The following is a 25958-nucleotide window of genomic DNA, read 5'->3' as shown; positions in this document are numbered from 1 at the left end:
AATAACAAAAATGAGGTTGAGCTAATTACAAAATAAATAAAAAATAAGGAAAAAATAAAAAAGATTAATTGAAAATGATAAACAAAATTATAAAGAAATGAGGAAAAAAAATTAAAAAAAAATGAAAGAAGAAAAGTAAACAAGGGAAAACAAAAGAAAATTGTTTGATAAGAACAAAATTGAAGGATGCTATGCACATGTTTGTTTAGATTTGGACACTTATTTTTTTTGATAATCGATTTGGACACTTACTATTATAAGAATAATTTGACAATATCAACATCTTAAAACTCATTTACCTCAATCTCTTGATGTTCAAATTTGTGTAAGGGTCATGTTCTCTTTAGATCTTTAACATATCAACTTTAGAGCTTTAAACAAAAGATCAAAGGTAAGGAGTAAGCATGTAATGGACTTAAGATAACACGTATATGATCCTATGATGTTCAATTCTTTTGAGTAATCTCAATATACTTGTATATGTTTTCCAAATGACTGAATGCATGCCCTTAAAATATGATAATTAAGCACAAAAGTCAACACAAGTGTGCACTAGAATGATCCAAAACAATTGATAGGAGAGAGATGATATGATTGTATTTAAACTTGAATTTTAATAAGGTTTAATTTTACAACTATAAAAAATGCGTCAAACAAAATTCACACATAAGATGATAGATATAATCAAATAAATATTCAAAAATCAAGACCATATCTATAAAGATAAGTGATAATAAAAGGCAATGGCTATTCTTCATACAAAACAACACCTAATCAAAAACACAAATTTGCACAACACAATTATTTTTCAACAAATTTTGCACATTTTACAAATTTTGTGTTTCTGATCCATGACTAGTAATAAAATCCATATTTCCTCGCCTGGCTCTGGCTATTTCGCCTCCCAGGTGGGAGGAAGGAGAAGACGAAAACGACCCAGAAGATGGATGGTCCGTGCCGGACTCGACTCTTGGCCCCACTGATGTATGGGACAAGAAAGATGATCAAGATCCTCCCCCCTCGACTGCCATTGCTTTGGCAACCTGAGGAAGTTTTTTGATGAATAGCTTTGTTTTTTGGCTCCGGTTTCTTGATTCTTGCAGGGTGATCTTGTATCCCCTAACCTTTTTTTGTGAATATGTACTTTAATATTATTATCTAATAGAAAAGACCTATTCATAAAAAAATCCATATTTTACAATACTATAAATAGTTTTTACACCAAAATACCTATCACTTATAAAATTATTATTATATTCGAATACTCTAATCTATAGGCCCATAACATAAAGGAAAATAGCATGGGTCAATTTCCCTAGAAGTGGATAACATAAAACATGGGTCAACGTCCATAAATTTTTTAAAATGAAATAAACATTTTTTCCATTTGAAAGTGCTGCCGCGCCCCAAAACTTTTTCCTTGACAGAGGAAAGCAAAACAAACAGTAAGTTATTCAATCAATTGTGGGGCCAGGCTTTTGGATATTTTAATTTTAAAATCCTTCTCTGCAACGGATTCGTACTTGCGACCTCTCTCCAACAAAAAACTGTTGCAGCCTCACAGCTTATCGTAATTTTAACCGGGTAAAATTGCTCAGATTGCATTACCATTCATTGTTCATACCAAACCGTCTGTAATCCTGGAACCAGTAATCTTAATTACGATGTTAACCATGTTTTTCTTTTAATTTTAGCGGCGAAGATGAATTTCGCGTTTAATTTCTTGTCGATGTAAATCCGATTAATCTTTAATTTTGTTTTCAATTTGGAGTGTTTAATAAGATGCTATATAATTTTAAGTTTATTCTGTCTCTTGCAATTCAGAATACTCCAATCGGTTCTTCCTATAAGTGCGATCGCGTAATAGTTTTCAAGATTCAGAGAAATTGCAGGGCGTTGTTTAGGTGAGGGTTTATTTTGCGCCATTCAGAACTCTCAGAAGTGATTTTGTTGCATTTTTTTCGGAATAATTTATTCTCTCTGGATTTTAGTTATTCACGATGTAACCTGTGCATTTTGTTTGTTTGTTTCTTTTTTCTCCTTTTTCCGGTTTTTCAATAATATATTGAGCTTCAGAGGTTACAGCATTTGAATATTTTATTTTCTTGGGCTTACTCTTCTGCTTTGTATACAGCAGAGAAGTTTCCTTGATTTTCGGCAATTCACTGGAATCCATAGATCTGTGTTTGATTTGAGAGCAAACATGGCCAACGAACTTCTCAGTGTTCAACCAGAAGAGCTCAAGTTTGTATGTAAGTAGAAACCATGTATATTGTCTGCACTTTTTCATCTACATGGAGTCCACATTTGAAATCAGACTGTGGCTTCTCTATTTTGGGCAATTTCTCATTTTGGTTAATTAAAGTAAATGTGCTTAAATTGGGTAAGGAATGCTCTGTCCCAGTCTGGTTATTTTTAAAAATATGTTTAACTGGCCAAGGTACATTGAAAATTTGACTTTAACTTCTCTAACCATGGGCAATTTCTCATTGTGGTTAATTTCACTAAATATGATTTAGTTGCGCAAAGGATTATGGTATAATTGCAAAAGTGGGAATGCTCAGAAGAGCCTAACCCATGACCGAAGCGCACATATGACCAGCTTGTAGTATAATTATTATTACGGAGCATACATCACAGCCTGGTCCATATTAAAAAATTAAAAAATGTAGTCTAAGCTAAAAAGGCAGGCCATAACCTAACTCATGACGCAAATGCACCTATGGCGAATTTGTGGTATAGTTGTTATGACACATTACAGCCTGACCCATTTTTAGAAATCTTACGAATGTTGTCCAAATTTAAAAGGTAGCCCATAAACTAGCCCAATATTAACCAAGTGTGCAGATACACACACAGAAGGTAAATATGCATGAATAACCTTGCATGGATATAAGTTTGTTAGTCATCGCTAGTAAAGGAATAAGTCCAATATTATATCATAACTTTTGGGATTTCCTTATTTAAGAAATCTTATCAAAGACCTGTTTAATTTTTAACTTTTTATATTCTTTATAGGAAACGCAGAGTTGATTCTGCAAATGTGGAAGGGGACAAAATTAATCATGTTAGAGCTTGGCCTGACCCAAAATTTTAACAGGATTCTGGACAGGATTGTCGATTACTAAGATAATAACTTAGTGTCTGTGGGTCTGGAGTGTAGTCGTAAGGTCAGATGCTTAGTGACAAATTCAAAACTCAAAGGCATATCCAAAGAATCCTTGTCATGCTGTCGAAAGCTCCTTAATTTTCTGTTCAAATAGCTTTTAGCTGTCTCTGAATAGTGCCCAAATAATCCTTGTCATGCTGTCGAAATACCTTAATTTTATTGTTATTTTCTGTATAGTTTAGTTGTCTTTAATCTTAGAATAATTTTGTTCATTTCAGTATAGCTTTACTTGTCTCTGGTGTTTATGTCTCTGAATAATGTCCAAAGAATCCTTGCCATGCTGCAGGAAATACATTTTTTTTACTATGGTTTTAGTTGTAATCCTCTTTCACTTTTTGCTTATGCTGGTGACATGCAAATTTGTTGGATGATGATGAACGGATGGTTAGAATAAGCAAAGCTGTCGTTAATTGCATTGCTTAACAATAAAAAAATTATGTGGCTTTAGCTTTTTTGTTCATTTTAGTATAGCTTTAGTTGTTTCCGACATTTTAGCTGTCTCTGAATGACACCCAAAGAATCCTTGGCATGCTGTTGGGAATGCCTCTATTGTTATTTTCAGTATAGTTTTATATTTATCTTAAAATAAGTTTTGCTCATTTTAATACAGCTTTAGTTGTTGCTGGTATTTTAATCGTTTCTGAGTAATTCTCAAAGAATCGTCACCTTGCTGTGGGGAATACCTTAATTTTCCTGTCATTTTTAGTATAGTTCTAGTTGTCTTTAAATAAGTTTTTGGGTTGTAATCCTGTTTCAATATTTGCTCATATTGGTGACATGTAAAATTTCTTGGATGGTGATGAACAGTTGAGCAGAATAAGCAAAGCTCTTGTCAATCGCAACTACTAAACAACACAGAAAATCATGTGGCTTTTAAGGTATTTATATGCAGTACAGAATCAATATTTATGTGGATTATGGGTTTTTGTTTTCATCTCCTTCTTTCGAAGTTTAAAAATGATTAGATTTGTAGGGCAGCTTTCTTTTCTAGTTACATTAAAAATTCAACAGCGAATTCATGCATTCCTTAAAGTTATTTTTGCCTGTTTGGGTTTTTGGATCTTATGAATGATGGGGTTTGTTATGGCAGGTCAAGACTACATCACCAAAGAAGTATCTTGTACGACCCAACACAGGGATTATCTTGCCACGGTCTTCTATTGATATTGCATGTACTCATTTTATTGAGTTTCCTGAATATAATGATGTATGGTATTGTTTTTTGTTTCTTTTTTTGTTCCTAATTATTTAGTAGCAATCTGTATCCTTTTTAGTAACAATGCAAGCACAACCTGAAGCCCCACCATACATGCAATGCAAAGACAAGTTCCTTCTTCTGAGTGTAGTTGTGCCAGCTGCTACAGAGCTGAAAGATATCACTCCGGATGTGGTGAGCAAAATATCACTAATTTTTTTTTTTTTTTTTGTGAATAATACTGTCTTTTATTCCTTTTTATTGGTGAATCCTGGGCTGAAGTCACCGTTTTACTCCAGTTCAATAAGCACAGAGGAAATGCTGTTGAGGAGTGTAAGTTAAGGGTTGTTTATGTTCCTCCAAACTCTGCTAAATCAGGAGGTTCATCACCAGGAGTTGTGTCATTTGACAATGAAAATCAGGATGGTATGGGTAATAATAAAGATTATGTGAGTATATCAGTTTGTGTGTTTTTATCTTTTCCTTTGTTTTAGAATGTATGCATAATGGCTATAAATTATTCTGGACTACAGGTTTATGTTCTGTATCTTCTTCTTGGTTGGTGATTCATTGAGACTGAAATTATATATCTTATCGATTTATTAATCATTTTTTATGTTCAATAATCTGTTACGTAGGGACTTCAGGTCTATGTTCTGTATCTTGTTCTTGGTTGGTGTTTCAATGAGGCTGAAATTATATATCTTATCCATATGATTAATTAATATTTTTTATCTTCAAAAATCTGTTATGTAAGGCTAGTTTTTACATTTTTATTGTGTAATCTTTTCTAGAAATAGGTCCATATTATTTGTGGTCCAAATTATTTGTTATTCGAGGTATAAGTTACATCGGTTCTTTATCTTGGTTATTGCTAGTGATATCTTGCTTTATGGGGCTAGGGAATACTTTGTTTGAGTGGCATATAATTATTAATATACAATTACATGCTGTTTTATTGCAGGTATTGGCTGATTACTGTGAGGTTACTCAGGATGATTTTAATGATGTGAAGGAAGATCTTAAGCAGGTATTTGCATTTCAGTCATCAGTGAATGATCTAAGACATGTTATTGCATTGCCTTTCTGCATTTGGTACATTGATTGCTCATCATGATTGGCTTGAGTTTTCTTCAGCTGATAGCGATAGGTAACTAAAAGCTGAATGGAGTTCATATAAATTTCCAATTACAGGAACACTAAGAAATAATGATTTTAATAGCCATAACAAATAACTTCAAAGGTGAAAAACAATAAATTTTCATTAAGCATCAAAGTCTTTGAAATCTACATGCAAAGGCCTCTGCTGAGGAACTATTTTAGATCTCGAGTCCTGTATGAAATAATGGTTTCAAGCAATGTAAAGTACACCAAACATTACTGAAAAATTATTTTGTTGCTTAATGCTCTTAAACAGATTTCTTACATAGGATATGCTTGTTTTATCCAAGTTTTTAGTTCTGGTACGGGTTGGAGGCTTGCCAATTTCTTTTTACAGGTTTGATGTCTGGGTATTTTTGATGTGTTTTTATGCACATGCGAACGCAGAATAAAATACCCAAAAGTATTTTATCCTCTTTTGAACAAAATCTCTCAAATGCTGAATATTAGCTTAAGGATCACTTGAGAAGACTCCAAGGTTCATGAATGTAGGGTCACTACGTGTGGATAAGCTCGTTGGTTGATGTGATTATGCTGAAATCACAAGGGGACTTACATTCGAATGCCTGAATGCTTGATTTGCTGGAACTCGACCATCTGATGTTGCTATATGGTGATGCTCTTTGTCCTAAACCAACTTGATTTTGAAAAAAATGGCAAAAGGTAAAGGGTTGAGAAGGTCTATTCTAAGGCCTAGAATGAAAGAAGATGGATGAATGATTAAATGGAATCCTACTAAGCGAGGTCTCACCATCAACTTGAACAATTTGACACATGCTCAGTGCAATCTTCTAAGGACGTTTTAAAGATGTTCAAATCAATACCATCAAACATTGATCACCATTCAAGTTAATGCATAAGCAATGAGTGTAGAACGATTCAAAATTAAGTTCATATCATTCCAGTTGACCACACAAGGCGCACTTACAATTAGCAAGAGGCTAGTGGTATGGACTAAATGGATTCCACAAATACATTCAACATATTCCTCCACTCAATCTAATAAACATAAAAGTAAATCGAGAAGCAAAGACCACGCGAGTTGTTGAAATAACAAATCAAATTCACCATAACTTCAATGAAATCAATTGTTCTTTACAACAAGGTTTGGCAATAATCTTTGCCTTCTCCTAATCTAATTTCTATTCAAATTGCTATTCTATTCACTATTATTACTAACTATCCGCTATTAGCTAACTATCCACTATTAACCTTTACAAATGAAGAGCTTGAGCTTTATATAGAGAGACCATTTACAATGAACGACTAGGATTGATTCTCCATCAATGGCCAAGATTTTACAATGAAACCCTAATTAGGGTTTGTTATAACAAACTCTCCTTAGCCAATGAGAAAATTACATTCAATGAGTGTGGACCAATAGATATCAAGGGTAGGTACATTGGAGTTTGTGCATCTATGGGTGAGCTTGGTTCATTGAATCAAGACGTGTTGATGTGGACCTCTCTGATTGGTGGAGTAGTGACTGGGATGCTACCTCAATCTTGCACTTGTAAATTTGATTTGACTCACCATCATGAAGGGATGTTGAGAGATATCTCTTGATACTCAACATTAATCGGTTGCTCAATGTGATGATGATGATGAGAAGCAAACTTTGATTAACTTTTCTGAAACTATCTGCTTCTTCAATTGTGCTCGATGTAGGTCTTGTGATGACTTTGGTTGATCCTCCTCTTGCTCATGATATGCTTGATGAATGATGCAACTGGTTGAATGTAGTTCTTCATTATACTTGCTTCGATTCTTGGATTCCCGAAGGGAATTCAAGATTGTAAAACATTCTTCCATCATGTATGTTATCCTTCCTTCATGCATGTTATCCTTCCTTCATGCTCTAGTGTTTGCTGATGAAGTTTCCTCTTGATCTTGCATAGTGGTGATAGGAAGTATTTGTCATGGTCAAATCATTCCTTCAATCCTTGCTTGTATATCTTGCCTTATGATGGTTGTATGATCTCCCCTTTGCCATCTTATGATCTCTCCATGTCAATGTGATAGAATGAGACCCTTGAAGATATCCCACTCTACTGCTTGTAGGTATTTAGCACTTTGAGTCTTCTTCATGCACTTGAGGTGTTCTTGATGCTGATGGAGCTTCTTGAAGAGGTCTTCCTTGTATCTTGACCTTGGTGCTGAACTTCTCTCCTTTAGATCCTTGTTCCGATCTTCCTTCAACCTGGCCCATTTGATCTCTTTCTTTACCTCCTGCAAAATGAACAATTGCACATCAAACACACAAGATATACAGCTTGATCTAATCTTTGATTTTTGATGATTTCTTTCTAAATCTGAACAAAGGACTGACAATAATCAATGAATTCACTATGTAGAAGACAAACTTAATGTCCTAGGGCAAATTTGGGCTGTCTTAATGATCGAATTTACTGATTGATATGTCTCCCAGCTGAGTACAATTCGCTCCCTCTTGAATAATTCAGATGCTTTATGGTAAATTCGCCTTCCTAAAACATCAGATCTGTACCTTTAATGCTCGAATTTATCTTCTTTGATTACCAGGTCTGCACCTTCAATGTCCAATTTCGCCCTTGTGCTGGAGCAATTCACCTATATTCTGATGAAATTCACTGTTCAATTGAAGTAATTTGCTGACCTGCTGACAAAATTCGCTTTTAGAGAGGAATTGCATTTTGAATTGATGTTAAAATGATTAATTTGATCCTCCTTATATATGCGATTTAGGGTAGAGTCATGACTTTTGGAGTTAAGGCCGACTTGGTTTAATAAAAACAAAAGATAAATTGCCTCTTTCATGCCAGCCGACTTGATAGATTAGAACTCTCCCTCTTAGCAATTTGAATTTGAATAAGTTTTTGGTGCCAAAATGCTTGGCTTTGGGAATTTCGCTTTGGGTTCTTGGCAAGGTACACACATGATTCGCTCTAGGACCCTTGGAAGGACAAGAAACAAGTTCGCTCTAGGACCCTTGGAAGGACAAGACTCTTGATAATAATTTCACTCTATGTCCTTAGCAAGGACATGACTCAAGAATAGAATTCGCTCTGTGTTCTTTCCAAGGACATGACTTGTATGAAAAATTCGCTCTATGTCCTTTCTAAGATACATGACCTCAATTAAAATCTCGCTCCATGACCCTTGGAAGGTACACGACCTTGGTCAAAAATTCGCTCTAAGACCTTTGGAAGGACATGAAACAAAAAATGAAAATCGCCCTATGTCATCTCCAAGGACAAGACTTGAAAATCGCTCTTAGACCTCTCCAAGGACAAGACTTGAGAATCGCTCTTGGACCTCTCCAAGGACAAGACTTGATAAAAAATTTCGCTCTTGGACCTCTCCAAGGACAAGACTTGATAAAAATTTCCCTCTATGTCCTTTGGAAGGTACAAGACTTACTAGTTTTGATCTCAAATCTCAACAAGGTACATGCTTGAACAAATTCGCTCAACTTAGCAAAATTTCGCTCTGGACCCTTAGGAAGGTACATCAATAAGTCTAAGTTCGCTCTGTGTCCTTCGGAAGGTACGCACATGTTTTGGACCAAACTTGCTCTAAGACTTCTCTAAGGACATGACTTTGGAAATCTTCTTTCACTTGGTTGGTTTTGAGCTCAAGTTTTCCAACCTTTCCACATAAAAGCACCATCAATTCGACCCTTAAAAACACCTATGGAGGAAATTCGCTCTGGGACCTTGGCAAGGACATGACCTTGGTGAAATTTTGCTCTAGGACCTTTGCAAGGTACGAGAGTCTATGCCCTTAGAAAGGTATGGGGTCAAGGTACTTGGGAAAATTTCGCTCCAGCGAGGGAGCAAGGTACGCATCCTTAGGAAAGAATCTTGACTTAGTCCTTTCACCCTACTTTGCTCAGTTTGTTCTATCCTCAAGTCTTCCACCCATAAATCATTCTTGCCACATGCTTGATGACTTACTTCACTGCACTCAGGAGACCAACCTAACATGATGACCCTCTAGATACTTGAGAAACTGTATCCCTTCAATGCAAAGATTAATAGCAAAGACTCTAACACAACCGAGAAAGCAAAAAGTGGGGGTCCCCATTTGCAATGGGGTGATGTGTGAATACCTCACAACAGGTATGGCCATACAAAATATTATAAAATATAGAAGAATACCGATAACATAAATCTAAAAAATGTTAGTGTAATTAATTTAAGTTTTTAAACTTTTTAATTAAAAAAAATAAAAAAACATTTTTGTTTTGTTTGACGGACTGGGGACCATGGGTCCTTCTTGGGTTTCTTTGGGATATAGTGGAAGACATACTCTGTACAGACCTCGTACATGTACGACTTGGGTGCAGGGTGGACCTAGTAATCTAGCATTTTGCTAAATTGATCTATCACAAAGAGAGAGCTGTGTACCTTCTTTGACATAAGCAAGCCCACAACAAAATCCATAAAATTGTTTTCCAATGGCCTAGTTGGAACCAGTAAAGGCATACACAGCAAAATTCTTATAGCTTGGTTTGCCAGTGCTACATAATACACACCCTCTAATGAACTTGGAAGCATCTTTATCCATTTAAGGTTCATAGACATACCTTTCAAAATTTGCCAGTCTTACCTAAAGTGCCTTGCTGTTTTGGAGGTATATGCTGCCAATTGAGCTGAATTGTTTCATTTTTTGGTTCACATAACTTTCTGTTTGTATAGCGGCCCTTCCTTAAAGTGGAAATGAGCAAAGCCTTTATAATCAGCATTTTTGGTTTCTTGCTATGTTTCGAGGGCCATTTTTTGGGGAGAGCAAAATATATATATATATATATATATAGAGAGAGAGAGAGAGAGAGAGAGAGAGAGAGAGAGAGAGAGAGATTTCTACAAGTTAATGAACATCAGTATAACAACAGCAATATGACATAAAACTGTTAAAATGATCTTGGATGATGTCTGCAGAAGCCTGCATGCCAACCATATTCCAAAAATGAATTGTTTGTTTGCACTTCTCACACAATACCTCATTGTACCAGACCATGGCCGATGCACTTTTAACCTCTTTTGCAACTGACTATAATACCATATGGAGAATTTTGAAGTTTGAGACTTTTTTGAACAATAAAATCAGAAATCCAAATAATTGTTTCTAGTGTTAACTTGTATATAACTTATATCATTAACTGTGAATCGGAATCATGATATATTTATTGCTGTTATGCTACAGTTATTGCTGTCATGATTAATTTAATTGCTGCTATACTGCTGTATGATTTAATTGCTTGTATACTGCTGCCATGATATATTGTCGCTGCTGTTATAATGCTGTCATGATATATTTTAACAGTCTTTTTTAATGTTATAAATGATTTTTTTTTTAATATTATAAAAAATTATTTTGTTGTAGGGAATGCCTAGGCATACCTGAAGACATCCCCAGCCACCTTGGGGATGGCTAGGCATCCCCTAACTGTTTCTTGTTGTCCCCTAAAATGGGGATGTGTTTCTGAGATGTTTCTAGAATCTGCTTGTTGGGGGGAATGGCCAGGGGATGTTCCCAACCATTCCTGAAATGTCCAAGAGGATGGGGACGAGCGTTTGAGGTGTGGGGACCACCATGTAACACAGGTTTCTTGTAATTGCTGAAATACTTTGCAATTTTTTCACCTTTTTTGATTCTCTCATATTCGATAACCAATTGGAGTTGTAGAAAACTCATTCATTCTAAGCCTCTTGCTTTCTGCAATTTACTTTGCTTGAAAATAGTGAAGAGGTTGACAGCTAGTATGAACAATGGTTTCTTTGCCCAAAAAATTATATAGTATAATATTTGTTTCTTGAATAAGAGCAACTAAGTCTTTGTCCTATGTAGGACAATTTGAATCTGCCCCATTCAACTATTTAGAATGATAGCATAGTGGCCTTCATCTCAGTCTTGAATGGTTGTTGCAAGTTAGGTAAAGTCGAAACTGGACCATTGCTGATTCTATGCTTCAATTTATTAAATAAAGTGTGTTCAGTTCCCCCCCCCAAAAAAAAAGATTTGCCACTAGGCCAAGAAATGGACTATGAATGCTTTTAGAAGTAGACAAGCGAAGCCCAATTCTCATTAACTTGAAAGTGTGATACAAAATACATGCTTGTCAATATGAAATGATTGTTCAGTTCATCTTCAAGATGCCTGTTCAGCTTCTAATATATCTAGATAATAACATATAAAATATTATTATATACATTGCTTGCTTGCACTTAGGATTATGTTCAATAGTGTTGCATACCCACCATAATCCACGGGGGTGGTTTTGAAACAAATGTTTGTGTTGCTCATTTTGACACATTTTTTTGTGTATTTGGCACCTCATTTTCTTGATTTGACGCTCAAGCCTTTTGTGAAAGTTTTTGTCGAAGTGATAGCCTGCTTTCTTTTGGAGTTTTAGGTTTTCATCAATCTAGGTATTGACTTGGTGAAGACCTGAGTTTGCTTTTAGAAATTTCTCAAGTTGACTCAGTTGTCGATTGAGATGATACTATATTGCATGCCCAAAAAAATTGTTCAATCTCCATGCTTTATCTATTCTTCTTTAACTACTTCATGATATGATTGTCCCTCACTATGGCCCCATGTGAATTCATCACCATTTTTTGTTCTTAGTGATGAATGTCGATTCAACTTCTATCTTCAACTGGTGATTTTTGGAAACAAAAAAAATGAAATAAAAATAAAAAGGTGTATGTACTACCAATTCATTCTAGTTAAGGACCCTGCTATTGGTACTATTTGTGTCTACTTATAGTGGAGGCAAGGTCGCTAAAAAAGTTATCTCTGATGCTCAACACATAGACACAACAATACTTTGTCTACAAATTGTATAAAATTATATAGTTAACTTGATTTGAATCGTACAGCATTCAAAGTCAAACAACTTGCAGGTTGTGAGAAACAACACCATGGAGATATTGGGATTTATATGATGGATTTTTTAGGTGTTTGGAAGGGACTTATGGATGGAATAAGAATTGAACAAATAATTTTAGTACAATTTTAGTTTTGGTGAAGGGAAATTCACGTTGGGTGCTCTAATAGCAATGTTAGGCCAAAAAATGGATCGTGAATGAATTTGGATATAGAAAAGTGAAACCCAATTCTCATTCACATGAAAATGTGACAAAAAATACATATTTTATGAATATGAAATGACTGTTCAGTTCATCTCAAGATGACTGTATACACAGACACACTCTATGTTATCGGTTTGGGTTTAGTCTAGCCCGGATAGAAGTTTGGATCTAGTCCGAAATGAGGGCTGTCCAGGGTCCCATTCTAGACCTATGAGTCTGTTGGAGAAGATGAAAGTAGGTGGACCTATAGTGAATTCCATTGTCTTTCATGCCTAGCCGACAAACTTGACCCTTTTAAAACTTTTTTTCTTTTAATTTGACTTTTGACTTTGACCAAAAACCCAAAAATGCTGCCTAATCCTAAAATGTGGACTCTAAGACATTTTGAAAATAAAAACAAAGTTATTTCTCTTATTGTGAATGCAAAATAAAAATATCCTTGTTGAACTTTCATTCTTGCTTTTCATTGCACAAATAGAGTTGAAGATTGATTGGTGAACGTTCTAAAGTGATTGATTTGCTATTCCTACACATTTGCAAGAGCCCATTTGTTGCTACGGAGATTGTAGAGAAATATTTTTGCAAAAGTTAGGTTTTTTTTCAGGTTTTTGGTTTTTTTTTTCTACATTGTTTTTTTACAAATGAACTCTCTTCTTTGGTTTTCATTCTTCTATGAATCTATAACACATGTTTAATTTTTTAAAATGAGTTTAAGTGTATATGTTTTTTTTTTCATTTGTTTCAATTCTTCAAATGTGTTGTTTATTGAAGTTGTTGTCATAGGTATTACAATGGCAACCGGTTCTAGCTCCATAGGTTGAACTCACTTCAAAACAGACCCAAATTCTTCCCTTTGGAAGTATGTTAACATGGTATAGAAGCTTCCAAGGGTTGGAGGTTATGTTTGGATTTGAGTGGGTGTGATGTTAGGTGTTCAAGTTCTTACGGTCGGGTGAAAGGCCATTTGTGCTACATCCTTAGACTAGGCATCAAAGTTTTCCAAGGGAAAAATGGTGTACCCATCCAAAAGCACAAGTCATGGCACATATTAACGAGTAAGAAAAATAGATCAAGCAGTAGGTCGCAATTCAAATCATCCTTTGTTAAAGAAAGGATATCGAGGAATGAAGCCTCCCTCCACCCTCTAATCTTCAACCTATAGAGACCGCCCATTTTTGGCCACACCTAAAGAGCAACTTGTGGCCTTTATATATAAGAGAACAAAGGGACTGTTGGAAATGGCAGTTCAAAATGAGTCTTGAGAGATTGTTGATCAACACATAGTGAGATGTATTTATGCTAATGGATTGGCTTTCAATGTTGTTTGTTCACCATATTGACAACAAATGGTGAAGACAATTAATGAGGCTCCAAAAGGGCATATGGGCCCGAGTTTTGAGAAAGTGCATATCACTTTATTAGAAAAGGAGGTTAAGTTCGTAGAGGAGCCATTGAATCCCATAAGGGATTCATTGGGCGAAATAGGGGCGTTCATCATTTCCGATGGATGGAAAGATGCAAGAAATTGGCCATTGATCAATGTTATATTAGTGTTAAGGGGCAATGTTTTTAAGAGTAGTGTTAAGGGGCAATGTTTTTAAGAGTAGTGGATTGTGAAGGGGAGGTGAAGGATGGTGCATTTATTGTTAACATTCTCATGACAAACATTGAGGAAGTGGACCCTCTAAACATTGTGCAAGTCATAACAGACAATGCCAAAAATTGTAGAGCCGTTGGGTTATTGCTTGAGGAGAATTATTCACACTTTTTGGATACCTTGTATTGTCCACTCCTTCAACCATATGCTACAAAAACCAAAATTGATCGGATTAAAGGATTGTATGTTGAGGAAAGAAATCCAAATATTCACCACCAATCACCTTATGTAACAAGTCATATTTAGAATATTCTGGAAATTAGAGTTGTTGAAGGTAAGTGAAGCAATAAGATTTATTTTAATAAATATATTTTACTTTAGTAAAGCTTTTAATTTTATGTTTTGTAAATTTTAATTTTTTAATTTTGATTTTCAAATAGGTTGTTGAGACCCGTTTTGCCACCAATACAATTGTTTTGAGATGACTTGGGAAGGTTTGTGAGGCACTTTTTAACATAGTCATCAACCACAAATTGGTTGTGGAGGCAATCTAGCACTACAAGTGCAACAAATATTAAGTAGTTGATCCTAAATGACATTTGGTGGGATTGTGTTGAGTATCTCTCTAGCTTGATTAAGCCCATATTGAGTATGATCTGTTATATTGAGATAGATAGGCTTTTTTTGGGAGAGATATATGATGGCATCAACTCAATGATTGAGAAGATGAAAGCCATCATAAATGCAAAAGAGCAAGATCCTAAAGAAATTTTCTTCAAACAACTACACAAACATATAGAAGGGAGATGTAACAAATGGTCATTCCTCTACATCTTCTTGCCTTTGCATTGAGCCCCAAATATTATATTGTTGAGGTCCCTTTCTATGTCAACAATAATTTTAATTTCTCCTTACAGAGATGTTGAAGTCAACCAAGGGTACAAGGCAACACTTCATAGATTCTTCATTGATCTTGACATGTGGGATGCAGTGAGGATTGATTTCATGGATTTTGTATGCTCTAATGACTTTAGTAGTATTTCTCTTCATGACAAGTATAAGGATGATGCTCATAGTTGGTGGTACTTCCGTGGTAGTTATTTACACACCTATGATCTCTTGTGATAAAATTTTTATTGCAATTTCTACAGGCAAATTCTTTTGAATTTAAGTTTCATTTATAATTTATAATTTAATTTTTTTAATCTTGTCTCTTAGCTCTCTAATTTTGTCTTAATAGGTTGGAGCACATATTCCATCTACTTATTAAAACACATTTAACTACACTAAAAAAAAGTAGAGAACTTAGTGTGTGTGCATTCAAACTTCCACCTCCATTCACACAAAGTGGCTACAAGGAAGTGGGATATCGAGTCAAGCATATTGAGTTACACTTCCCAGCTTGCTGCACTTGATGTTGAAGACAAGCTAGCTAGTGAGCATGAGAGTGCCAGGTCCTACTGCTAGTGGCACTATTTGTGGTTCTTCTAATTTACCAGTACCTACATCTAGTATGGATGGTGATGATAATATTTTTGAAGACCCATATGATGATTCTTGACTAGTGATGGTTGATTGTTGATGCTTGACATTCTTATAATTTAATTTTAATATATAATATATATCATGACATTCAAATTTGACTAATTGACATTGTAATATTTTATTTTTATTTTTATGGTGGTTTTGTTTATTATACAATAAAAGGGGTAAAAACTTATTGAAAACAGAGAAAGAGGAACAACAAAATAGGGCAAACAACCCAACAAGAACAACTACATCATAGACTTATCATGACTAACAAGCTGATCAAGCACCTGAGACAACTTAGGAGAGAGTTGTCCCCTATCCTCAATAGACCAACCCTCCCCAAAATCAGCAGCCCACTTGGCCAAGCAGTCAGCCACCCCATTCCATTCCCTGGGAATATGCGTGAAAGTGATTGACACACAAAACTCACAGAGCGAGAGAATCTGACAGATAATCATTTGAAGCTGCCAACTAACACCATCACAACTCTGGTGGTTCAATAAAGTCACCACAACCTGAGAATCATACTCAAACACAATGTGCTACCAACCAATAGAACAACAACACTTTAAAGCAACCAAAATGGCCAGAGCCTCCATGTAATTGTTCGTATGAAAACCCTTATAGATAGAAAAAAGAAATTGAACTTGCCCCAAATTGTCTTGTGCCACACCACCAATACCCGCATGTCCAAGGTTGCCTCTTGAAGATCCATCTGTATTGACCTTGAGGATACCAAGAGGAGGGCTCCGGTAACCTACTCTAGAGATCTTTCGCAGAGGGTGACGACATCTATTTTTGAAGAGCTGTCTAGTCTTCTGCATACCATAATCTTGAATATCCCCCTAAAGAGGAAGATTAAAATGGTTACAGATATCAATCTCCCCAGAAGCAGGGCCTCCAGACAAATCACATTTAGCCATAATAGTCTCTCGAAGAGAGTGGATAATTATCCACCATACATGCTAAATAGCTAACCTAGCATCTTGAAAAATCCGACGATTCCTCTCGAGCCAAATGTGCCAAATAATAAAAGGAGGCCCTAAAGTCCAAAAAACTTGAAGAAAAGGGGTTTGAACAGGAGCTCGACCCCAACACTCCCAAAATCCAGCAAGGGAAGAAACATGCCAACAAGGGCGCTTCCAACAGTCCCACCAAGAGTGCCAAATCCACCTAGAAAACGAGCAATGAAAGAAAAGATGGGAGACCATCTCCTCACTATTACAACACAGAAAACACATAGAAGGCCCACAAAAACCTCTCTTGCACAAAGTGTCCCAAGTAAGACACCTGTTCTGGACCACCAACCACATGAAAAAGTTACATTTGGGCTAGGAAAAATTATTCCACACATGCTTCCACCAAGGAACCTCATCCCCACCATAAATTTGACGAACCAACTGCTTATAAATGCAGCACCATAATATTTCCCCGAAGAATCATTGCCCCAAGCTAAAATATCCGGACCGGACAAGGAATTACAATCACGTGAGGACAAAATATTAGCCAACTCTCGCCGAGCATCCTCAGAACCGCTAGGCGGCCACTCATCATGACCCTTCCATCTATAACCAATGGCTGGCCCAAAATGCTGAATAGTCTTGTAATGCCCAACCGTAGTCCAACCAACAACCACAAAGATATCATAAAGAGGTTGTAGATGAGGATACACAGAAAGAATGGGGGGATTTCCGTCCCAAGAGTCCAACCAAAAAAGAGCCTCAGAGCCTTTATTACAAATCCAAAAGAGCCCATTCTTAATAAGCCGAGCCCCGGTTTTCAAAGTATGCCATATCACAGAACCCCTACCCTCCATCTGGCAATGAGGAACATCCCAACTATGAATGGGTCCCAAATACTTACAAGGATACGAGCCCACACTTGATGCTGATTGGTACACCACCGCCAGTATAACTTAGCAGCCAAAACTTGGTTGTGTAAAACTGCAGAGCGAAGACCAAGGCCACCCTCATACTTGGGTTGGCAAATAGAATCCCACTTCACCAAACTCCACTTCAAAGACTGTAAATTACCTCCCCAGAGGAATTGACGAGATAAAGCATCAAATTCCTTGAGGAAATACATTGGAGCAGCCTGCACAAAACCTCGAGAAACAAGAAGAGCCTTTGTCACAGATTGAAGAAGTGTAACACGAGCCGTAGTAGAAAGCCAACGATGAGTCCAATGATTGACCTTTCGACGCAACTTATCCAAAAGATCCCGCCAAAAGGGTCTAGGTTGACGACCAACTGCCATAGGAATCCCCAAATATGAAATTAGACAATTTAGAATGAATCCTTATTATACAATATATGAGGCATGTGTGGTATTTTGAACTTAAATTTTTGCAAATATGTTTTTGTATGGACAAACCCAAAATAAACCCAACCTTAATTTTGTTTTGGACCAAACCCACAAACCAAACCCCTAAATCTGAACATGAACTAGTACTAAGACAAGTAACTCAGGTTCGACTATATATATTGTCTAAACTTGGGATTATGCATAATAGTGCTACAATGGCATCTAGAGGAGCTGTGATTATGAAGAAAACGAAGCAATGAATTTTCTTGCTCACATAAAATTTTAAAGGTTTCATGCAATTGATAACGATCTCTACTTTTTGTAAGTTGATGCTTACTTCACCTCCTCCAACCATGTAGCCCAAATTCTAGTTATTACTTTGCAAATTTATTTGAATCCATAATGTCATCCAAGTACTTCACACATATATTTATGAATGACCATATCAAATCATTTGTTATCCTCATTAAATTTCTTGGTCCATTGCAAATATCAAATGAAAACTATCCATTCATGTACTGCTTTCTTTCTCTTGAAAGTAGTTTTCCATGTGTCCACCTCGACTTGCTGGTAGATCAATTTCAACTTCAGTGTTGTGAAATACTTGGCATATTAAATCTAATCGAACAAGTTATATATTCTTAGAATACATCTATTTTTTATAGTAATATTTTTCTACCCTATGATAAATGTGTATATTCCATATTCTTTCTTTCATTGAAAGGGTTACAATTGGAGACTTTTATGGTGATAGAGTTTGGATGAATAATTTCCTTGTTCCAAAAAATCTTTGAGTTGTCTTTGGACCTCATTAGAGTCTAACGATCTTGTTAGATTCTAATATGGATGGTTGATAAAGACCTGCATATGGCACTGGTAAATTGGACAATGACCAGGCTTTATTCTCTGCCTCTTTGGTGGATGAAAACCTTTGGTTGTTGGAAAACCTCTTTCAAAGATAGTGAAATTTTTTCCATTTGAAGGTACTTTTTCTAATGCAAATATCTTGTATTGTTTCTATTTTGACCACTCTAGTATCTTGCTTATCCTACAAAGTACATTTCTTGTTTTCTTTTATGAGTTTGTAATGTCCCCTTTTGGGATTGCCCTGAATCTTGCCCTTGTAAATATCAAAGTCTACTAATTTTCACCCTTATTAATTTTGATATTAGATATTGATCCATTGACCTTCTTGTCTTCTTTGATCTTATGGATGGTTCCTCCAATTCCCCCTTCTCAATTGAATTAATCTCTTCTTTATATCTTGTAAGAATCCTACTGGTTCTAACTCTCATGAAATACTATTGCTAATGTGTTTTTGGATTTTCAAGGTTTTTGAACAATTTTAAAGCAAAAAATAACAAGTGTGCCAGGCAAGAATTGCACATAAAACTGAATAGAAACGGAATTGAGAGCATCTACATCTAAATTATGAATAAGATAACAGATACAATTAATTCTATTGCTAATAGCATACCCATAGGTCCTCAACTTATTTTAAATGAAGAATTTTGAAGTTTGCCAGCCAAAACTGGGAAACTAACCAAAATGAGCGTACAAATCCAGAATGTGATTTCTTTGAGCTAGAAAGTTGATGGAATAGCCTGAATAGGCTAGGCGTTGGGAACTGTGCACTTAGAATGCAAATTAGGGAGGCGTTTCAGCCTCTTGCCAAAAAAATGTCCTTCCTGGAACCCCACGTGGCAAGCTGAAAGTGTACGACGAGCAAAGAAGTGTACGACTGCCTTTATTGAATTCAAAATGCTGCTAATGAGGCGTCTAAACCTGATTACCTCCTTCCTTATTCCAAAACTGTAAATAACTGAAGAAATAAACCACTGTTGAAGCACATAAAGACTTCTGGATGAAGCCCTCTCAGTTTGTAATAGTTTAGCGGATCTTTCATAGCCTCAGAATCATAGATCCTTGAAGAATGAATGTTCTTCAATAGCAAACCCTCTGAAACCCTTGTCTCAGACAATCCATTGAGAAAAGTCAAGCAATGTCAAATAATCAATAATCAATAATGAGTTTTAATTGCCTTTTTCTCCTTATAACCCCAAAAGCACAAATTCCAAGAAAGTACTCCCAAATGCAATTTTAAATACATTAAATGTATTTAAATCACTTTCCAATAGTTTAAATTCAACTTGGACGCACTTTTACATTTAAATGATTTAAAATCACTTTTAATATTTTAAGTGACCTTTTAATTTTTTATAAAGTCACTTTATGATATTGAAGTGGCTTATAATTTTAATAAAGTCACTTTATGACTTTATAATATCCATATAAGTTAATTAAATAACTTAACCACTAAAATATTAATATCTCCCTCAATATTCAGTCTTTTGACGTGCCATCAGAAGCTGGAGTCAACATTGAATAACTCCCATCTGTCCAAGTGCCCTGACTAAAAATATCACAACTGCTAGATTGACTTGCTATAAATAGTAAGTCCCTCAACTAAGCCTATACACTAACTGCAAAGGCCTTGAAACTGAAATCAAGACTGAACTGAAGAAGTGGAACTGCCATTGAGACTCTCTATCCTGAATGTTAGCTTACGAGAGTCCAAATAATAGGCTAATCCCTCGAACTCTGATGCTCACGAAAACGGGGACATTACATATCTTCATTTGTGGGAAGTCACACCTCTTCATAAGAAATGAGTCATCACTCTTCATTGCTACCCTTCGAGAATAATAAATTATTCTTCAAATTGATCTCCCTTGGATGTCCTCCTCAAATGAGACTTTCTCCTTTTTATATCCTCCAATGTGAGGGAGAGGTCACACCTCTTCATCATGTATGCCCTTTTGGCAAGAGACACACTCTTTCCACCATTAGCACCCTTTGAAAGAGTGCAACTCTTCATTATTTCTGCCTTTTGAAACGAACACAACCTTTCACATTCAGATCTGCACTTCTGATTCTCCAAATTATCCCCTCAAATGAGCTTCTCTTCTCCCTTTTATATCTCATGTTTGAGGGAGTCACAACTTTCCATTTCATGTCTTTGACCATTCATTAACTTAATTAAAATTTAACTATATTTAATTTTATTCTTTCATTTTTTAATTTTAATTTTATTATTATCATTTATCATTAAATTATATTTCAAAGTGGGGACATTACAGAGTTTCTTGCCCTGATTAGCATTTATAAATGAAAATTTGAACTTGCTTTGTATGCATTGATGATGAAGCTAAGTCTGCCCTTGACAAGGTAATATTCGTTTGCTTTGCTCATGAAATGGCAATCATATGCATATATGAGCTGCTAGGCACTACACTACAAGTATATGCATAGGTATTACACTTCTCCCATCAAAGTTGTCATGTTCTTCTTAAGTTGCTTTTTGGTGCTGTTCTTTGGGTTCAACATTGGATGTCCTTCCCTATTCTTATCCTTGGTGTGATCATCTATCTGAAAAAAATTCACTGGTTTTCAGGGTTTTATATTTATGAATAGGAACTGCAGTTCATTTACCTTCCAGTTACCTTTTTGTTTTTTTGGAAGATGCCCACTTATTTGATGTAGATGAACTTCTTTCCCATCCTTCCACTACATTTGTTTTCTATGCAATGAGCTTGAACACATGCTTCCTCAATTCAGTAGTGCTTGCAAATTAAGGTTGGTCTCCTCGAGTGACTATGAAGTCCACCGAGGTTCTTTGCCACTGCATTTTAATTTTGTTTGCAAAACATTATTGGATTGCCGATTCTGGTGATATCTCCCGAGTTTTGCAATTTTTGAGCAAACAGTGGTGTCACTTAGTGGCAAGAAGATGGTGTAGACCAACACATATTTGTTTTACTGACTTTCTCATGCAGGACTTATTGCCTTTTTAACCTCCATGAGTATTAATGCATATGCCAGGATTGGGGTGGGCCAGTTTGTGCTACTTTGTAAGAGATCTATCATCATCCATCCTTCCTTCAAATCACTTTTTGTCCTCTTATTTCCTTGATTTTCACTCTTCTGGTTTTCCTTGAGGTTCGAATGTAGCCAATGTCATTGGCCTGGCTAATGATATCTTATAACATCACTATTAATGTCATTGGCCTGGCTAATGATATCTTATAACATCACTATTAATGTCATTGGCCTGGCTAATGATATCTTATAACATCACTATTTTAACTGATGCCATTGGCTGGGTCAATGATGTCTTATATCATCACTAATCTTAACTGATGCCATTGGCTTGGCCAATGATGGCTGAAACTGAATCTTGGCTCTAGGGTTTACATTCATATATATAGTATCTTTTTTTTTCAATTTATTAAAAACAAGAACACCTATCATCTTCAATTGCCTGAAAGCTTTTGGGATAGCTATGGAGAAGGAACCTTCACACGAGGAATGCAAAAATCTTCATATTACTCACATATACATCTATATGGCAGAGCAGAGCAGAGAGGGGATTCCTATAGTAACATCTCTTGGATAGAACTATCATCATATGATAGGCAACATAGCCTTAAATAGTGAACGCCTTAGCACATTCAGGAAATCCAGTCATTTCGCATTAGGCATTTCCCGTATTGTATTGGGGGTCTTAACATGTCCCTTTCTATTACATTTTCTCTTGATGCTTATCATAAACAGCACAACACCAAAGCCATTATGCATGTTATCTACTCTTAAAAAAGTTAATGTTTATGATTTTACAATATTTATTGATGTAAATCTTATCTGCTCTCTGTTGTGTACTCTGTTACAATATTCTATTGTAAATTCATCATTAAGTGAAGGATCTCTCTATGAAATTTAGATATAATTAGGATCTCGGATCAGGTTTGACAATTATCTGTTAAGTGAAGGATCTCTCTATGCAATTTAGATATAATTAGGATCTCGGATCAGGTTTGCCATATTATATGGTAAGTCGTATCAATGTACTATATCAGAAGGATACCATGCATATTGAATTGGTATGAATTCATAATGTCTATTACCTATAATAGCTGGGATCTCAAAGTATTCCTTACCTGATAGCTGCCTGCCTACGCTGGCAAAATTACAAAGGTATCGTTTGGGTCCCGTTCACTACTAAATTAGTTATTTTTGGTTAATGAGATTGCATCAAATATTTTAAGCAAGACGAGAGATAGGAAACATGAGACTGATAGGTTCTGTTTTTTGTCCTTATCTATGAATCTGTGACTTACATTCTAAAACCTTTAACCTGTAATTTTGTAACCGTTGATGAAATGTATGGGCTCATCAGAAATGGATGAAAGAGATTTATCATCCACAATTTTATCAACAATTTAGTGATAGCGTATAGCCCTCTCATTTTTGACAGAACTTCTGTAGAATCACTATTCTGCCATTGGGTAGTTTATGACAGCATTGAATACATATACGATGACAATATTTTTTTTCACTTAAGCTGATAAAATTTATTATTGGACATTCAGAACAGATGTTATATGAACTTTTTATTTCAATAAGTTCTATTTTCTGTTTACCAATCTTCACTTTTTTGTTTGGGATTCTATATAAACTTATAATCAATTTGAAATATTAACAAATGGATTGTGTTTGGCTGTATTTGAAATACCATTTTCTCCATTTATAGATACAAAATTTCCAAAAATCCACATCTGATGTCCTTTATGATTGGTGAATTAAAGGGCTGTTAATCTGTATCAGAAAACATATAAACTATATTTTGGGCACTGTGGTAATGCCATATCCCTTGTCATATGTGGAAGGTTCACTCCTTGATTAAATGTTTAAACTTCATGCAGACTGAGGTGACTCTTTCGAAACTTAAAGAAGAGAGAAATGTGTCTATTCATCAATGTCAAAGCCTACAGCAAGAACTGGTATGTGCATAAACTTCTTGGGGATATGATAGTGATTTCCTTGATAGCAATGCTTTTGGTGTATGTAGTTCTGAACTGTATCTCTGATGGCATGTTGCCTGCATAACTTGTATTTCTTGCAGAACTTATCCAAATTTTTTCTTGATCAGCAATTCTATTGTTACAACTTACATATACTCATGCAATCTATGTGGACATCTATCATTCATATGAAATTTCAAATTTAAAATATTTATGGGAATTTTCTTAAAAAATGTTTCAGCTAGTTTGATTTTTTTTCCATGGACATCCACAGTTGACTTACTTTATTGGGAAATTGGATTCTATTTTTGGCACTAATGTACGCCCAGTCTGTACTCGTTAACTACCTTTAAATCATGTTCCCTAAATGTTTCTATTCTACTATTATACTATAAATAACTTCTTTATTTCAACAGGTTGCATTCTTGCTCTTGGTATGAAACTTGTTCTTCTGGTTTTTGAAGTTGATCTTCTTGCTTTTGCTCTCAATTACTTGTTTTCTCACAATAAGTTGCATTAATTCGGTCATTGAACTTTTTCTAAAACAAATTGTTGTTTTGCTGCTAGTATTTTAGCATGGTTACTTATCTATGAACAAGCTTATGAATAAATGAAAGTTATATAGTTACCAATGAATAAGAACCTTTTTGATACCGTAATGTTCAGTAAGTATTTATACATAATCAGAGAACTTTGTCAGCAAGGATGACATAGCCTACCTCAAAGGCTTAAATATTTATTAACTTTGTCTTCCCATATTTTCTACTTTCTGTATTTAGTCTACGCTCACTTTTATTTGAATTAATCTTATTTGTTTGCAGGCATCATTGAAGAAACAAGGATTACCCAAAGCTCCAGCACCAGGCTTCTCCTTTCTATTGGTTATTCTTGTTGGTCTTTTGGGCATTCTGATCGGATACTATGCTCGTTCATAAAGTTTCTAGATTGATTGCATGTTTTCTGAGTCCTGGTGTATCTAATTTGAGATTGAAAAGGCCCGTTATATGATGGAGAGAATGCAATTGCTAGATTTCCAATTCTTCTGAGAGTCACGCAATGGAGTTGCATTATAGAATGGACGAGTTATATATTTAGACCTTTTGTGTCTTTTATGTTTAAGGTTTGAAATAGTTTCTAGCATTCCAATCTCTGTGCTCTACCAAGAAGCTGGGTTTCTTATTTGTTTGGCCATATATTTAATTTTATTCTTCCTGCGATTCTTTAGAAATTCAGGTAGGCATATTTTATATACAGAACACAATAATAGGATGTTATAAATCGGAATGTTTCAGATTATCTCTTACAATTTTGGCAATAATTTGGATTATTCTTGAACCTATTTTTAATAAGCAAAGGCGAATATTATTATATTACTGTTTCCATTGTCATAAAAAATGTGCACTGTGTTCAAGAATCTATGAAGCGTTGATGACCGAGCAGAATGTACCAATGTACTCAGAAAGATTACAAATATATCAGAACCTAAACATTCAGTCTGCATAACAGTTATATAGAGGTTTCTTGGGCTCCAATACCTACTTATAATGCTTCAAACATTCGTTGGAAGTGTTTGGAAGGCGAGGAAGTCTTTTCATAGATATTTTGATGGCACATGTCTTCTCAGGCTTGTGCTTCGCATCGAGTCTCTAGCTGACTTTGACCAAGTTTACTCAAGCCTTTCTTTTTCATCCCATTTGTCTCTTAGGGTGCATGTAGCCTTGTAGATGGCAGAGTTTAATAACTCTTGAAGCTCCATGAGAAAGGTGTTACAATCAAGTTGAGAGCACAAAACTTTATTTTGTTGGATTGGGCTCTGGCATTTGTTTGAATCAATGTTGTCATAGGACCGAAGCAGGGGTTGTTTTCTATAAAGAATTATTCCACAATTGCAACTAATTACTGTAACCTTTGGGTGAGGACTTGCAGATCAAATTATCTTGGTGTTTCATTAGCAATTGCAAATTAGATTAAGCATAAAACTAGTTTTATAAATTGGAGGTTTTTGTACTGTTCCATCCTTGCTTGAAGTTAAGAGTGAAATTCTCAATTCAAAGGTTTGGTA

General features: G+C 35.4%; 1 protein-coding gene across 9 annotated transcripts; it reads left to right on the top strand.

The window, feature by feature from the left end:
* Window positions 1–1428: 1428 nt before the first annotated feature.
* LOC131029620 (vesicle-associated protein 2-1) lies at window positions 1429–25266 on the top strand. 9 transcript variants are annotated; one of them, XM_057960204.2, is made up of 10 exons: window positions 1429–1584; window positions 1825–1904; window positions 2138–2252; window positions 3977–4047; window positions 4260–4341; window positions 4444–4559; window positions 4664–4813; window positions 5329–5394; window positions 23798–23875; window positions 24718–25266. In XM_057960204.2, the coding sequence occupies exons 3-10, from the start codon at window positions 2204–2206 to the stop codon at window positions 24829–24831; spliced, it is 726 nt and encodes a 241-aa protein (XP_057816187.2). In that variant the 5' UTR covers window positions 1429–1584; window positions 1825–1904; window positions 2138–2203; the 3' UTR covers window positions 24832–25266. The 9 variants fall into 9 exon arrangements, with proteins under 9 accessions (XP_057816187.2, XP_057816163.2, XP_057816218.2 ...); XM_057960180.2 differs by having other exon boundaries at window positions 2135–2252; XM_057960235.2 differs by having other exon boundaries at window positions 1825–1941.
* The last annotated feature ends 692 nt before the right edge of the window (window positions 25267–25958 follow it).

This window comes from Cryptomeria japonica, chromosome 10 (genome assembly GCF_030272615.1).
Source record: "Cryptomeria japonica chromosome 10, Sugi_1.0, whole genome shotgun sequence".
Lineage (NCBI taxonomy): Eukaryota > Viridiplantae > Streptophyta > Pinopsida > Cupressales > Cupressaceae > Cryptomeria > Cryptomeria japonica.
This window is presented reverse-complemented; position numbering and strand designations above follow the sequence as displayed.